The sequence below is a fragment of the Sarcophilus harrisii genome, chromosome 1 (assembly GCF_902635505.1).
Source record: "Sarcophilus harrisii chromosome 1, mSarHar1.11, whole genome shotgun sequence".
NCBI lineage: Eukaryota > Metazoa > Chordata > Mammalia > Dasyuromorphia > Dasyuridae > Sarcophilus > Sarcophilus harrisii.
In genome coordinates this window covers 575,270,984-575,288,957 of record NC_045426.1, presented here as the reverse complement: position 1 = coordinate 575,288,957, position 17,974 = coordinate 575,270,984, and the positions used below count along the sequence as shown (strand labels likewise).

The 17,974-nt window shown below is 33.6% G+C and overlaps 1 protein-coding gene across 2 annotated transcripts in view; it reads right to left on the bottom strand.

Moving 5' to 3' along the window:
• The window catches only part of INTS8 (integrator complex subunit 8), a 68,726-nt gene that overhangs the window by 3,744 nt on the left and 47,008 nt on the right, over positions 1-17,974 (bottom strand). For both annotated transcript variants that reach the window (XM_031947000.1, XM_031946999.1), the window contains exons 19-27: positions 15,887-15,943; positions 15,749-15,810; positions 14,399-14,517; positions 13,346-13,449; positions 12,255-12,305; positions 10,816-10,889; positions 10,663-10,727; positions 10,299-10,342; positions 284-429 (exon numbers count right to left, since the gene is read on the bottom strand). In XM_031947000.1, coding sequence (XP_031802860.1) covers positions 313-429; positions 10,299-10,342; positions 10,663-10,727; positions 10,816-10,889; positions 12,255-12,305; positions 13,346-13,449; positions 14,399-14,517; positions 15,749-15,810; positions 15,887-15,943 — 693 coding nt within the window. In that variant the 3' untranslated portion in view covers positions 284-312. The remainder of the gene's footprint in view (positions 1-283; positions 430-10,298; positions 10,343-10,662; positions 10,728-10,815; positions 10,890-12,254; positions 12,306-13,345; positions 13,450-14,398; positions 14,518-15,748; positions 15,811-15,886; positions 15,944-17,974) is intronic.

Genomic DNA, 17,974 nt, shown 5'->3' with positions numbered 1-17,974 from the left:
AGAACTTGGTGTTTAAAGAAAAGCTAAGTAAATATCTTAGCTCAGCAGCTAAGCAACTGGACTTCATCAGAAAAAAAAATACTACACTAGATTATTTCTACTACTTGACCTGTGAAATTTTTTCTTCTTTTGAAGAAACTGCACTAGGTTAGTTTTTTCCCCCTAAAATGTTTCAATGCATTGCATGAGGAAAACACAATTTATTTGTACATATATTGTATAAATGTAATATTTTAATATTGTTTATTTTAAACTTTGTTTAAAAAAATAAAGTTAATCATACTTTTTGAATGGGAAACATTTTTCTTTACTTTAAAAGTAAAGTTTTGCCATTGCCTGGAGAAATTTCTTCTTTCTTCTCTGGGCTGCAAGCTGTAATACTTCTTCAGGATTACTCATATTCAGTTCTGTCTGTCCAATGGCTTTTATCTTTCAAAATAGGATAGGTTTGAAAATTATTATATATATAAATGCTTCATTGACAATTCATAGCAAACTTCTGATTAAAAAAATCAATTTTATCTAATAGACACATGATAATAGATACATTACTATAGAGATATTAAGACAATTTTCTAGTTAAATCTGTATGATAACATTGGTTTCCATCCCATCACCTCCTCCCTAGATCATTTATCTCCTTTTACTCTTTCACTATAGTATAACTTAGCAAAATAATGGAAGGGAAGTCTTTTTTAGTTTATTTTTGTTGAGCAATGAATTCCTCTTCTCAAGCTGGTAATGTAATATTTTTATTATTGTAGAACTAGAGTCTCTAACCCCAAAATGTATATGCATATAATTATTTTTATTAACTGTTCTAAAATCCTAAAAAGCAATAGGTATATATTTTTCTTGGGTGAAATCTAATTAGCAAAGAATTTCATTAGTCCTTACAGTTTAGTTTATGCTGAGTATTTTTTCCAAAATAAAATAGCTGATTAATTTGTCCTAGGGCCTTAAGTCAGTACACTTTAATGTAGCCCATATCATGTGTACCATGCTAAGGGCTTGGGACACACACACACACACACACACAAAAAAAAAAACAAAACAAGTTACTGCTCTCAAAAAACTTTATCTAATGAGGAAAGCCAACAAATAATATATACAAGCTACATACAGGATAAATGAGGATAATTAACAAAGGGAGACACTAGAGTAGGTGAAGAAAAGCTTCTGTTTCCTATAAAAGATGAGATTTTAGCTGGGACTTGAAGATAAGGGAAACCAACAGGCAGAAGTGAGAAGAGTACTTCCATACCTTTCTAGGTATGGAAGACGGCCAGAGAAAATGCCTGGAGCAGAAAGATAAAGAGTGTCTAGCTTGTGGATCACTAGTCAGGATCACTAAACAGAGCAGTATGTGTGGAGGAGAATGGTGTAAGAAGACTGGAAAGATAGGAGAAGGGCAAGGTCATGAAGGAATCTGAATACTATATTTTGTCTGTAATTCTGGAAGTGATAGGAAGCCTCTGTGGTTTATTGAGCAAGGGGAAATGACATAGTTGGATCTGTATTTTACAAAAATCATTTTGGTGACTGAATAGAGTATGGAAAGGAACAGGCAAAGACTTGAGACAAGCTGATCCATCAGTAGTCTGTTGTGATAATCCATACATAAAAGGATGAAGACCTGCACTTGAGTGGTGACAGTGTCAAGGGAGAGAAGGGAACATATTTGAGAGATGTTACAGGCTTTCTCAACAGTATGGATACGAGGGAAGGAGGTGGTATGAGAATGAGCAAGTCAAGATGACTCCTAGGTTTTTGAGCCTGAGGGACTGGGAAGATGGTGTTGCCTTCTATAGACAATTTAAGGGAAAAGAGAATGAGTTTAGTTTTGGCCATTTGATGAGATTAAAATGCTTACTGGATACCAAGTTAGAGACATCTGAAAAATAACTGGAGAAAAGACTGGGAGTTGGTAGTAGATTTAATAATCAATATAGACATGATTAATTAAATTCAGAGGAGCTAATAAGAGGAGCAAGTGAAATAATACAAATGGAGAAGAGGGCTCAAGAAAGACCCTGTGGGGACGTATGGTTAGAGAGGATCCAGCACAGAAGACTGAGAAGGTGCTGCCTAAAAGAAGTAATGTGATAGGAAGAGAAGCAGCAGGGTCCTGAAAGCTTAGAGAGGAGAGAGGATCAAGGAGGAAGTGACTAATAATGTCAAAGGCAGGGAGGATCAATGAGAACAAGGACTAAGAAAAGGCCAATGGATTTGGCAACTACAACTAAGAAATCGCTGATAACTTTGGAAAATGCAGTTTCATTGGAATAATCAGGCTGGAAGCTAGATTATTTTGTCAAAAAAGAGAAGAAAAGTAGAGGCATCGACAGAATACAGCTTTTTTTTTTTTTTTTTTTTTGGAAGAGTTTACCTACAAAGGGCAGGAGAGATAAAATGATATAGATAATGGGAGTAGAACAAACACGCAGAGTAGAACAAACACGCAAGTTTTCAGGATGAGAGGTGAGCAAATTTGTAGGCAGAGATAATAATCTAGAAGACAAGGAAAAACTGAAAATTGCTAAAGTGGAGAAGATGGAAATCATGGCAAATGGCCTTTATTTTCTCTGTCATCACTCGGATATGTTCTGCCACTCTTCTCCTTCGATTGTCTCACATGAACTGGTCTTGCTCTTTATCCAGGGGAACCCTCTATTTATTCATATAATCCTCACTCATTCCCATCTCCCTTCCAACAGATCTCCCCCAATTATCTCCACTTTAATAACTTATTTTCAGTCTTTCCCTGTCTAGCTATTGGTGGGAATGATCTGAAGTTTGGGTTTAGCAGGGCATAATCATCAATATAAGGGAGCTAGCAATTCAAGAGAGGATGGTGTGGTGTTGAATTGGTTCACCAAGGGTCAAGATGGGGAAAGAAGAGGTGTCATTAGTGTCACTAGTGCAGGGAAAATGGTCAGAGAAATGAGAGGTCAAGGAACTGGACATTATAGTATTACAGAAGAATAGGGATTTGTAAGGAAAGGCAGAGGGAGATGTGAAAATCCAATGGGTTATGACTGGAAAACTGAATTTCAGAACTCTGAAATTTTGAGGTGGTACAATTATGGGTGATGTGAAGATCAAGGATATGATCATCTTTGTGTATGGCTGAGGTAGGTAGAAATAGGGGAAGTGAGTTGGTTAAGGAACTGAGAGATTATGGTGTTTTGAGGGAGAATCAGTATATATTTTGAAGTGCCCTAGTGTGGAGGTAGGAATTGGGGAGGAAAGAATAATTATAGGAATTTGTGTTCCTTTATTATAGTTACATACTTAGGTTTTCTTCTTGAAATGCCCCAAACAGCAGAAGATGAAAGAAGTATCATTGCTAACTATTTGATGCCATTTTAAAAGAGGATTTTGAAAATTCTGCTATCACTTTAAACTGATTAGACATCAATAAATAATTTACTAAAACCCCATTAAAATAAGGAGGATCTGGCCTGTTTATGAAAAAGAACTTTTGACAGATATACTCTGAGGACATCATGGTTTCTTCTGTGATTTGCTCCTGATACAGATCTTTCTTTACATTTCTGATCCATAAATCTTAAAGATCTACCTCACACACTAGACATTTCTTAAAACTCTCTCTTGATGTCCAAGTACTTTATAGACATCTGCTCTATCTGGCATACTCTATCTTTAGGAAAGATAGGAGAACATTAATCATAATCATATGATGATTAATCATAATCAATCTGTCTCCCAAGAACAAGGGCTCTGCTTCTTAAGTGCTCTCTGCTCAACCTCATGGACTCCCACAAGCAGGGAATAACTTTCTGGCCAAACTACAAGCTGAAGGCCCCATCAAGAGGAGGGTCTCCAAAGCAAGATGCCCCTTTCCCCTTCCTCTTCTCCAGATGATCTTCAAATGATACTGTCCCCAAACCCTTATCAATCAGCTTCAAAGAGCTGACTCCGATCCCACTGGATGCTGCTTCAATCTGCTACTGGCCTATCTCTCAAGCTCACCAGCCCTCCAGATTGGGACCCTATAAGATGACTGAGCTCTATGCCCATTCCCAGCAGGAAGTAATTTCAAAAGATGAAATTACCACCCCAAAAAACTTTGAGCCCCATTTGTTTTTTTTGGGAGACACTGGATGTTGGAGGTGAATGGACTCCAGCAAAATATTACCCAGTATCTGAGGGGGCCCCAGCAAGGAGCAAACTGACCCTGTGCTAATCTCCATTACTGTGTCCTGGTAACCAGCTTGGCAACCCTATGGTATCACCAAACTTTGGCCTCTCCCCACAGGCTACTTTATTTCACTCCCAGCTTCTGGATATTACCTGGTCTCAAAAATTTCAGCACAGTCTCCTAAATGCCCTCCTGTTTAGGGACAACCCTCCTCTCTCACTTTCTGAAAGATTTCTAGTAAATCAAAGTATAGGGAATGATGTGAATCCTGAAATTAGTTTACCCTCCCCCCTTTTCAAAAATGCTCATCCTGGAAACTTAGTTTGGGAAACAATTACCATAGTTTTATTACTAGAATTAAAGCAACCAAAGGAGCCCAAAGTGCTTTGATTAGCTTCTTGAAGATACCTACTATGCGAACCCAGGCTTTCCCAGACTGCTTTTGTTAGTATCTTTAAGGCAGTCTCAACATCTTAATATACATCCTTGTTCTTGCCTTTATTTCCCCTCTTCCCTTGAGAACTCTCCAACATTATAGTTCCCTTATAAAAGATGAGTTTGGGGGGATACTTTTTGCTAAGTCCTTTTCAGAAGTAAGCCTGCTACGAGGTACTCTCTCCCTCAGGTTATCTTCCTTTAAAGGTATCTTTTTCCTTACTACAGCTAACTCTAGTTAGGTTGCTAAACTACTCTATGGATTTAACATTCCAATAAATGGCATACTTATACCTCCATAGCATATTCCTTTAATCGCTTCTTCCAAATCTCTTTTTGTGATAACCCTATTGCTCTCCCGTATCTATTTCATATTCACCATTCCTGGTGCCTATTTTACCTCTTCATTTTGCCTGTAACCTCCTTTCCTGAATAAATGTACCTTTTGGCTAAGAGAAGGAAAAAAAAAAAAAAAAAAACTATCGCTGATGTAACACCTTGGCTTGAACCTGTCTTTTATTCTGACTAGTCAACGTCGGAGGCTGGATTCAGTCTTAGGTTTTTCTAATTCCAGATCAATGCTATCCACTGAGCCACTGGTTGCATGACTAAAGGTGGGCTACTATTTATTCAATGTCGTGACTTTTGCATTAAACTTTTCTAAGAAAGCTAGGTAGTGCAGTGGACAGAGTGTGAGACCTGAAGAAAGACAGACCTGAGTTCAAATCTAGCCTCAGAAACTTACTAGCTGTGTGAGTATGGCAAGTCACTGTGTGAGTATAGGCAAGTCACTTAACCCTATTTGCCTCAGTTTCCTCATCTGTAAAAAAGGAAATGGCAAACCACTCCAGAATCTTTGTCAAGAAAACCCCAAATGGAGACATGAGAGTCAGACACAACTGAAATGACTAAACAAATTTCTAAGAAATGATGATAGCCAAGGCTATCCCATATTATAGAAATGACAGCTTTTGAAAACATATCCAGTTGGAGCTGCTATCCATGTTTTCATCCCCACTTTACACTCATAAAGTTACCACCTTAGTTCAGTCTTTCGCTGATTGTCACCTGGATTATTCTAAAGACAACCTTCTAATTCATTCTGCTTCAAATTTATCAATCACTTACTGCTGACAAAAAAGTATTTCCTTAAGCAGAGTTTGGACTACAGGACTACCTTATTCAATCAACTCCAGTGGCTTCTTAATTGCCTTTAAGATAAAACAAACCTTTCTGCTCAGCTTTTATCCTAAATTATCTTTTCAGCCTCACTAGACTAATCCCTTTCCCTACTCTGAAATCCCACCAAATTGATCCACAATTATCCCTTCCACATAATGACTTTCTCCCATCAAATTTTGATATATCATGAATTGGCATAAGATATTAAATGGGAATTTTAGGGGAGTTTTGTGCAACTTGCAGATAACATGCAAAGGCTAGGAGATGACACAGAACTTGCAATCAAATATTTAACCCAAATTTTACAATAAGATAATAGAAATACCCCATAAAAGAAAAAGAAAAAAATCAGACTTCTTCTCTGGAATGAAGGGATATAAAATCCTTTGGCTTTTAAAGATTTTCATGATCTAGCACTTTCCTACTTTTCTACTTTTTCCTTACCTTACTACTCTTTCCATAAGCTTACATATTTTATGCAAATTTTGCAGATTACAGAGACTTCCCTTAATATGAAAGGGATAACTATTTGTCAATCTCCATCTTCTGGTTCTGTGTCATATCCTATGCATAGAAGTCACTCTTTCACTTATATCTAACAGAGCTCTTCTTTTCCTTTATGGTACAGCTCAAACTTCATATTCTACATAAGATCTAACTAGATTTCCCTAAATGCTAGTGTCTTTCCTGTCAACTTACATGTATTTAACCATTGGCTTACATTTTTTTATTCATCTTTTATTTATGCTGTATATATTTATATAGTATTTGTCTTCCTTATCAGAAAGCTTCTTTAGAGTTAACAAAGAAGAAATTATCCTTTTGGTAAGAGAAAGGAGGAAGAGGTCATTACCAAACAAGAGATAGAGAAGATCATAAAAGATGAAAGTGACAGTCATGACTACATAATTTGTTAATAAGCACCTATTATGGGGCAAGAAATTATGCTAAATACTATTCCCCTCCCCACCAAAGTTTGCTGTTGTGAAGCAGATCAGATGACATCTAAACAATTATATTCAAATTAAATACAGAAACAACCATGTTCACATTAAATAAACTTAGGATAGTCATTGAAGACAGACACAAAACTAAAGGAGGACCTGAAAGGCTTCCTGTAAAAGGTAGGATTTTAGCTGAGATTTGGAAGAATATAAGGACAAGAACATATCAGAATGAAGGACAGTCAATAAAGGTATCAATAGTTGGGAAATAGAATGCTGAGTCAAAGAAATAGCCAGGAGGCCAGTGTCACTGAATCTCAGAGTATGTAAAGAATAGTAAGGTATGAAAAGACTAGAAAAGTAGGAAGGGGCTAGGTCATGAAAAGTTTTAAAAGCTAAATAGAGGATTTTACATTTGATCTTAAAGGTAAAAAGGAGCCAGTGTAGTTCACTGAATGGGTATGTGTGTATGTGTGTGATTTTTAGACTTGTATTTTAGGAAAATAGAACTGACAGCTGACTGGAGGAAAAACAGGAGTGGGGAAAAGACTTTACCTAAGAAGGTCAACCAGTAGAGGTTCCTGAAATTTCCTTTGCATGAGGCCATGAGAACCTGGCCCCAGAACTGTGGCTGAATCAGAGGCAAAAAGTGACAAATGTTACAAAAGTATAATAGGACTTAACAATAGATTAGCTATTAGAGAATGAGGGACACAGAAGTGTTGAAGAATGAGAAACCAAAGATGACACTTTGGCTTTAAGTCTGGGTGACTGAGAGGAGGGTAGTACCATCAAAAGCAATGGGAGAAGTTAGGGAGAAAGAAAGGTTTAGGAAAAAAGATGAGTTCTGTTTTAACATACTGAGTTTAAGGTGTCTATGGGACATCTAGTTTTAGATGTTTAATAGGTAGCTGAATGTCAGGAGAAAGGTTAAGGTTGAAGAAGAAAATCTAAGAATTATCAGCAGAGAGATAACCAGTTCCATGTGAATGATAAGATCAACAAGGAAAAGAGTATATAGAGAGAAGAGGATGTAGGACAAGAGATCTGAAGGATACCACACCTTTAGTAGGTGAAATCCTATAAAGGACAGGAATTCTGTATGATTGATGTAATCCTACAACAAGGTGTTAACTCAGTGGAATTGATAAGACAATGGTTATCTAGTTTAGCAGGTGAGTTCTCTAGTTCAGTATGATTGATTTAATCTTACAACAAATAATGGTTCCCTAGTGATATAATGATTGGTTTATACTTAGTATACTGCAATGATGTAATTGTAATAGAGTACATAAACTGAGGACCAAGTGAGCCACAGACATTCTACCTTGGACTAGTCTCTGGTGGCTCTCCTGCCTCCTGCATTTCCTCCAATGAAAGCAAAACCCATTCAGGAGAGACTCCAGAAAACTAGCTGGGCCCCAGGCAAGGAGACAAGACTGTGAAGGAGATAATAAAGACTTTTGGACTTTATCCCTGGCTATTCTCCTGGTGATTATTCTGCTGAAAACAAAGCTGGTCCGAGACCTTCAGAAAGCTAACCAGAACATTACAAAAACCTGAATAAACATCCAGCAAAGGAAATTAAGAAGGATCAGTGAAATAGGTAGGAGAAACAGGCCTAGTAATTGCACTGCTAGTGGAGCTGTAAATTGGTCCAGCCACTCTTGAAAGCAATGTTTAACTATGCCCAAAGTTAACAAACTATATTTATCCAATATCGCTACTGGGTCTATACCTAAAAATATTCAAAGAAAAAAGAAAAACTCCTCTAACAGAAAAATATTTATACTCAGTTCCTTTTGTAGTCAAAGAGCTAAAAAAGCAAAAGAATAGATATCAATTGGAGAATGACAACATATTATGGTAAGTAAATATAATGGAACATTACTGTATTTAAGAAATGATAAAAAATGATTTCAGAGAAATCTGGAAAAACTTCTATAAAATGAGTTTCTAGAAGTATGTGTCAAAAACCATAGCAATGTAAAAAATGAACACTTATGAAAGACTAAAAAATTCTGATTAAGACAATCATTGACCATGATCCTAGAGAACCAATGATGAAGATTTTTTACCTAACTCCTAACAGAAATGCAGTCCCAGAATCATATTTTTGGACATGGTCAGAGTAGGAATTTGTTTTGCTTAAGAATCCATTTGTAAAATAGTTATTTTAATTTTTCTCCCTATGGTTTAAGAAAAAAAAATGCTTGATAATTGAAAAAAATAAAATTTATACCATGTCCCCTCCATTCCAAAGGAAAGTTTCATGCTTGTAGTGACCGTGTACTTATATTTCCACATACTTCTATCCCTAGCACTTGGTATCGGACCTAGCACACAATTGGCATTTACTAATACTTGATTGATCTTTATAATTCTCCTAATTCTGTAATTTAGGTCTTTTTTAATCTAGCAATAAACTGCACAAACTTGTCAATTCAATGAATATTCCTTCTGCATCTTTGTCTTAGGATAATTTCATTTTTACCAAACACTGATGGATCTCCAGATATACTGTCTTATGTCTTTACATTTTGTGAAATAAAATTCATCTTATGGATGCTTCTGAAAGTCTAAAAATCTTTGGTCTCTCTTGATCTTAAGTTTTATTCCCAATGTAGTTTCCATCATTATCCTTCAGACTCATTATTGCCTTGAAGTCTACAAACATCAACCTATGCTGAAAACACTGGAGAATTTTTTCTAGATTCTTCCTAGGATTTCTCTCTAAATTTAGCCTGTATAACAAAGGTAAAGTGTAACTATCTCTATGATAGTCTGTTTGATTATACCCACTATAAGCAATAGAAGGTAAAGTGTCCAAGCCTCCTATGAAATGATGTTTACTTCTCTTCCTTCAGTATTAATGAAAACTCATATACTATTTATATGGACCCTTTGAGAAGGCAGGTGTATTTTTTTCCCTGAGGCAATTGAGGTTAAATGACTTGCCCAGGGTCACACAGCTAGGAAGTGTTAAGTGTCTGGGATCAAATTTGAACTCAGGTCCGTCTGACTTCAGGACTGGTGCTCTAACCACTGTGTCATCTAGCTGCCCCGATGTATTTTTTAAAATGTAGTACAATGATGAAATTAGAAGTGTTTGAATTTTGTCTCTGACATTTGCTACCTCTATGGCCATGGGAAAAGTCACAATCAGAGCCCTAATTTCTCTATCACTACGGGGATAATAGCTCTTTCAAAGAGGTGTTTTTAAGCTTCAAACAAAATAGTTTTAAAAAGTGATTTGCAAATAAAGTGCTATATTAATTTTGATTATTATATTGTTGCTCTATTTTTACTTACACTAAGAAGGTCACAACACATATGGAAATAAAATCTAATAAAATTCCACTAAGATAACAGTTTTTGTTTTTATTTAAAGAGGAAAATTACCCACTGAAACAAAAATATGTATTTTTTTTTTGTTACAAGATGAATGTTAAAAACCAAATTCTGTCAATTCATGCCACATAAAACGGTAATGCTTGAACTAAAATATATATATTTTACTTTCAATACTATGTACAGAGAAGTATACCACTGATCAAAAGAACCAAACTTACCACAATTTGCCTTTTATCAGTTTCTCCTCTTTTATGATGTAGATCTAAATAGATTAGTTAAGAATAACAGAAGCCTTAAACATTATCAAATCAAGTCCATAGAGAAAATGCATTAAGAAATTTTCAAATAAGTTTTGCATGATTTGACATATATAATGAATATCATATTTCTTGACTTTCCAACGGTAAAGGAGGGGTAAGAGAGAGGGAGAAAATTTGGAATTAAAAAAAAAAAAGAATGTCAAAAAGAAATTCTGTATTCAATTCTCATTTTTAGTTTTTCTTTGGAAAGCATATAACGGCTTTAAATGCTTTCTTTCCTTACAAAAATAAATTTTCTTTAAACAACATGACAAAAGGATACATGTCAAATATTCCAAAATGGTAACATCCCATATGTAATCATAATAGGAATCCATGGCATCATAACTAAAAGAAAAAATAAAACAATTTAAGTGACTTTAATTATTAAGCTCACAAATTTCAACTTCATTTTATTTTTTAAAATGATACCCACCTATTTTGTTCCTGAAGTGACTTAAATGCTGTTTTATAGTCAACTTCTCTAAGGAATTGACATAAAATTGCTACCTACAAAGAGATGAAATTTTTTTAAAGTTCAGTATTCAGTATTAACAATTTGTAACACTCAATCATTCTTACATTTCTCAGGTTATTGTTACTTTATATTGTTTCAGGAAATACTTAGTATTCAAACAGGCCTTGAAAAATAGAAGTTTAACTAAATTAGATAACCACAATGTAACTGGATAGGTGAGTTGATTGAAATATCATAATCTGTTACTCCAAATCTATCTCATATGTAATCTGTGTGTGATCTTTAAACTGTGTTCTTTTTCAAGGTATAGCTACACTTTCTTTAAAAAAAAAATCTCATTTAACTAAGCTCTATCAAACTAATTTATCCTAAAATAACAAAACACTCCACTCATTTTCCCTTTCTCTCTCTTTTTTTTTTTTCCTTTAAACCCAAATGTTCACAGAAGCAGATAAAACACTGAAGCTGGAGTCAGGAAGTCATGAGTTCAAATGCAGCGTCACATACTAATGCTGTATGACCTTGGTCAAGCCTCAGTTTTCTAATCTTTAACATAGACATAATTGTAGCACCCACCTCCTAGTATTATTATGAAGATAAAATAAGATAATATTTGTAAAGCTGTTTGCAAACCTGAAAACAGTATGTAAATTTTAAATTACACACACATATACAAAGTTATTATTAAAGCCAAGATTTTTCTCAAATTTTGGTGAGAACATTTCAAAATATTAAAGTGACACCAAAGTCAATGAAATTAAGAACTAAGGAAATGAGCAAATATCATATGCCCCTAGTAAAATGCTTAATAAGGTAAGATCAATTCTATTTCAAAATATCAGAAAGCATATAACAGAAGGCAATATGTCAGGTGGTGAGGTTAAAAAGATAAACAAAACAACTGTTCCTGCCTTTTATGAGTTTAAAATTTAGTAGAAGAGATAAGAAAGAGACACAACTTATAATATAAGCTTGAATGTGGTAAGATCAATTCAGGAAGTTATCAGGAGAAATTCAAAGGATAGATTGCTTTTTGCTGGGAGGAAAATGGGGAAGGTTTCACAGAAAAAGTTGGGCTTTGAAAAATGGAAAAGATTTCAAAAGCAGAAAATCAGGTAGGACACTGAATGCTAAATTAAAATGGTGGTTCAATTACCAAACAGATCTATTCCAGTCTGTTGTTTCAGGTTAAATTTTAAGGTTAATCTTTTTTCTAATCTGTAAAATTTTTTATTCTTATTCAAATTCTTCAAAGTCCCAAAATTATCTAGTCACAGAAAAAGCAATACTATAAGCCAACTAATTTTGATAAACACAAAACCTACTCAAGATACTTATTATCTTCCATTTTAATACGCAATAAATATATACTATTTTAATAATAGTAATATACTGACCTGTGTATGGCAATTCAGAGAGGAACAACATTTTATCATACGTTTTATGACCTACAGAGAAAAGTAATATGATTATTTTCAAGAAACTATTTTTAAAAAAGAAGAAATAGTAAGGAAACAAAATGATAACATACATCTGAATTTTGATGTGCCACTAAGGAAAGCTATAACTTAATTCAAAATCTTAGGGAGGAAAGAAGAATAGCACCGTACATTAAAAAAGATATACTCATGTATGTGCTATTAGTAGCTAGATGCCCCAATGAATAGAACACTGAGTCCGGAGTTCAAAACACCAGAGTATAAATCCAGTAGCAAACATATACTAGTTTTGTAATTCACTTAACCTCTATTTGTCTCAGCTTCCTCATCATTAAAATGGGGATATTAACAACAACCACTTGTTGAGGATCAAATGAGGCTTTACAATTGTAAAGCACTTAGCACAGTGCTGGGCATACACAATAAACATCATGTAAATGTTAGCTGCTGTTCAAAAAATTTAATAAACAGGGAACCAAGGAGAAATTATTATTATTACTATTATGAAGGACAAGACGTAATTTATGAATAGAATGCTAAGGGGAAACATGGTAAATAGCATACTAGTCAAGAGCCATAGAAACAGAAATGGTAACCATATCATAATAATACACTACAATAACCTGGAGAGAAAAATGATAAGTAGTTTAGAAAACAAATCACAAGTCTAGCACAAAGGCATGTTACAATGGTAATGTAGGGAGGAATGGGAAAGATGGAAAGATTTTAATTCTCTGAACATCTGCTGGGTCTCTCTTTGACAAAAAGCAGAGTAACTAATATTTTCTCAAGGCTCAACTTCATTTTTCAAAACTTGAAAGAACCAAAATGGGGAAAAGTATGTCTCCCAGGATTGTTGTGAGGAACAAATGAGATAATATTTGTAAAATGCTTAGCCCAATGCTGGGCACGTAGTTAGCACTTTATAAATGCTTCCTTCCTTCCCCAACTCAAGAATTCTCTTCAGTAACAAGGCACTACTTCTTATAACCTTTTTCTACTTTCTATTTTTTCAAGTGCTACATAACTGTTAATATGATAATAGTTACCTGGTCTGTGTAAACATCTGGTGGCACAGCTTTATTAAAAAAATCAGAACACACAGCTCCGGCTTGAAGGTAGTAGTGAAGAGCTGCTGAATACTGGTTTGTGGCTGAAATGGAAAACATGTAAAGAATTATAACCTCAAAGTCTATGTAGTACAGAATTAGATACAACATAATAGGAAAAAACTATAATTATGCACAAAGTAATTAGAACTGAAAAAACTAGCAAGCCCATTATACTAAAACATCACAAAAATAGCAAAAGTAGAAATAAAACAAATCTAATATGAATACCTTGAGAAAAAAACCCTTAATATTGATTTTGATTTTACCATATGCCAGGGTAGTCAATTAACAGCTTCGCTGCTCTTTAATTAAGAGGAAAATAGAATCGTCAAAATTCAAGTGCATATCCAACAATTAATCACTTACCAAACAATCAATTACTAGGGATTTTGTTTATTTTAAGAAATTTTTTGCAAAATTTCTTGGTAGCCAATATACAGCCACCCAGAGCAACTTAGGAAATTTAACATATTTGTTCTGAATGTGTATTGGGACCCTAGAAAATATAGGGGGAAAACAGCCAAACGTGCTTCCAAAGTAATTAAGATAAAAAAATCTTATTAGGTCTGTACAGTAATGAAAATACTAGGCATGTACCAAGTAAGATAGAGTAATTCAGAATTTTAATAATTTCTGAAGGCATAAATAGGCAACTGTAACACTGAATTTAGTCTATTTGAATTCTTTATCTAAAATCACTGAATCTTCTTCCAAAAGGTCTGGATCCAATTTTTAAAGAAAAAAGGAAATAACTTCTGCTATCAAATTAAAATCATCTGAACTAAAAGTTCTAAGTAGAAAAAATTATATAAATCATTAAGTCTTAATCTCTCCATTTACTTTGGAAGAAAAATCACAATTATAGAAAACACGCAGAACTTAGGTTTCTTAATTCATATAATAATTATTTCAATAAAATATACATTAATAAAATGACAGTTAATATTTCAACAAAAAACAAACAAACACCTACAAGTAAATACCACTTACCAAAATAAATATCTGCTTGAATAATTAACCAGGAATGATTGCTGGAGTTTATAGTTAGTGCATATCGAACTAGCTCTTTCACAGTAACAGCTACAGCTTCAAAGTCCACTGATTGAAGGCTAGAAAAATAAGATATCTGACATCATTACTTTTTAAAAGAAAAAAAATCTATTCCAAATAAAAAGCATTAATGAAACATACATAGATACAGATGACAGTCATCAGAAAAAAATATACAGAAATAATGACCTAGAATCACAATCATTAACTGTGTAAAAATCTAAGATAAGCACTTCTCACATTGTACTAAATTATCAGGTGTGGTTTCTCCACCTAAGATTTTAAAAGTCTGGGTAAAATATACTAAATCAAGAACAATTATATTATAAAACACTACCTCACCAAAAAAAAAAAAAAAAAACCCAAACCCAAACCCAAATGAATCTAGTAAATAAAAATGTTTTGTCTAAATTCCTGTTTCAATTTGATCAAATTAAGATGAATACGATTATGATATCAAACAGTTTTGCAAGTGATAATTGAAGACATGCTTGTCTTTGTATCCCCCTGCATCTATTCCTAGCACATAGGTATTGAATATTTAAATGATGCAAGTTTCATTATCTCAAATGAGATACAAAAGAACAAGCATTTATTTACCTAACATGTGCATTCTCTACTACAATAAACCTTCAGAGTAATTGGAAATTTACAGTGGTAATCATGGGAATCTGGCTCCTTGAACTATGTGGCAACTTACATTTACATTAGTACTTTATAGTTTATCTCAGTACATTTATTTCTCACTGAATTTCAATTCTGTCACTTCATCAAGATATGACAGTGATACTGTCCAAGGCTATGCCAAGAAAGCACGAGCTGGAAGAGTTTCTAGCAATCTGGAAAAACAAAAGTATGGGCCTGATGACATTCTGTGTACCTCTCATACAAGGGCCAAATTAGTTAAATTTGGCAAGACTCATTACAAGAAGGCTGTCCATACCAACTAATGAAAGATGGTCTGCTAAGGCATACAGGACTGTTGCAATCTTCATTGGTAGAAGGGACATAAACAATGATGAAAACACTGATTTTTGAGGAAGGAGGTTATTATTAATCACTAAGTATTAATATAGACTCATTTGTTATTCATAATTTGTATTATGATAACTTTTCAGAGAAAACTCAATGTCCCTCAATGTGAAAACTATTCAGCTGATTAGAAAATAATAAATGATTATTTTAGATACTTTTGAGATTGTCCCAGACTTTGGTAAAACGATATTTTATTAGTTCCATTACCAACTATGCTAATAATTTTATAAGTATGAAAAATGTGATGTTTCTTACTTGGGAATGGAAGAAGGCCAAATAGAAATGTGCTCAGCTGTAATCTCATTGACAAAGTTCTCCTAAAAATATATTAATAAATTAATTATGTATTTTATCCAAGATTTTAAAAAGGTAAATTGTGAAATAAATACTAACCCGAACATTATGAAGTTTCACAAATAGAGATAATATTGTAGTCAAAACCAATGGTTCCTTGGAGGCAAAGAAATCAAAGAAGAAAAAGAAATTTAAAAATTATACATTCTAATTTACTTCTACCTTTAGAATGATTCCCCCTACCCCCCCCAAAAATCAGTATTTATACTTTTAAATTATATTTCCCAATTGCATATAAAAACTTTTTAGCAATCATGTTTTAGAATTTTGAGTTCCAAATTCTTTTCCTCCCCTCCCGCTCTCCCCTGTCAAAGTCAAGCAATTTGATTTCAATTATATACATGAGGTCATGCAAAACATTTCTATATTAGCCGTGTTTCACAAGAAAAGATAAAATAAAACATAAAAACAAAGGAAGTTTTAAAAAGTTTATTTAAATCTGCATTCTGAGTCCATCAATTCTCTCTCTGGAGGTAGACAACACTTTTCATCATGGATCCTTTGGAATTTTGGAATTATGGTGATCAAAGTAGCTAAGTTATTCATAGCTAATCAACCCTACAATACTCCTGTTAATATGTACAATGTTCTCTTTATTCTGGTCCCTTCTTTTTATATAATTCACTTAAGTCTTGCCAGCCTTTTCTGAAATCTTCCTGCTCATTCTTTCTTATCAAAACAATATTCTGTCATACACATTTTGCTTAATCACCAACTAATGTCTCTCCTCAGTCTCCAATTTTCTTCCACTTTTAAAAGGACTCCATAAATATTTTTGTACAAATAAGTCTATTTACCCTTTTTTTTTTTTTTTTTTTTTTTTTTAATCTCTTTGGGGTATAAACCTCATAGTAGTGGTATTTCTGGGTAAAGTAGTATGAAGTTTGATAGCCCTTTCAGTATAGCTCCAAATTGTTCTCCAGAATGGATGGATTAGTTCATGATTCCACAACAATACATTAGTTTCTTAATTTTTCCTCATATCTTCCAGCACTTGTCATTTTTCTTCTGTCATGTTAACCACTCTGATGAGACATATTATCTCAGTTGTTTTAATTTACATTTCTCTAATCAGTAATGGTTCAGAGCATTTTTTTGGGTGAGTATTGATAGCCCTGATTTTTTTCTTCTGAAAATTGCCACGATGAGTTACCAATTGGGGAATAGTTTTTATTTTTTACAAATTTGGCTTACTTCTCTATATATTTGAAAAATGAGAAATTCTTTTTTTTTTTTTAGAGAAACCTGATATAAAAAACATTTTCAGTTTCCTCTTTTCCTATTCATTTTGGCTGCATTAGTTTTGTGCAAATGCTTTGAAATTCCATGTAATCAAAATTATCTATTTTACTTTCCTCCCCTCTTATCTTTTTTTAGTCATAAACTCTTCTCTAAACAAAAGATATGACAGATACATATTTGCCTATGCTCCCCTAATTTATTTATATATCCTTTATGTATAAATCATTAAAATCTATTTTGACCATGCCTTGGCATTTGGTCCATGCCTAGTTTCTGCTAAACTGCTTTCCAGTTTTCTCAAGAATTTTTGTCAAATGCTAAGTTCTTACTCCAAAAAGCTGGATCTTTGGGTTTATCAAACATTTGATTGCTATGGTCTTTTATTAATGTGTAATATATCTAATCCATTCCACTGATCTACTAATCTAGTACTGGAATGTTTTCATGGTCACTGTTTTGTAATATACTTTGAAATCTGGATATTACAAATAACTTCAATATTTTTTTCATTGATTTCCTTGATAATCTTAAAATTTTTTTTTTCTTTTGCGAGGCAATTGGGACTAAGTGACTTGCCTACGGTCACACAGTTACTCAGTGTTAAGTGTCTGAGGAACTTAGGTCCTCCTGACTCCATACCATCTAGCTGCCTTGATTTCCTTGATATTCTTAATCTTTTATTTTTCCAGTTGAATTCTGTTTCTACTTTTTCTAGCTTTGTAAAATGATTCTGTGGTGGATTAATTAGTATGGCACTAACTAAATAAATTAACTTGGGTAGAAATGTCATAATATTTGCTCAACCTACCCATGAGGAATTAATATTTCTTCAACTGTTTAGATCTGTCTTTGTGAGAAAAGTGTTTTGTAATTGTGTTCATATAA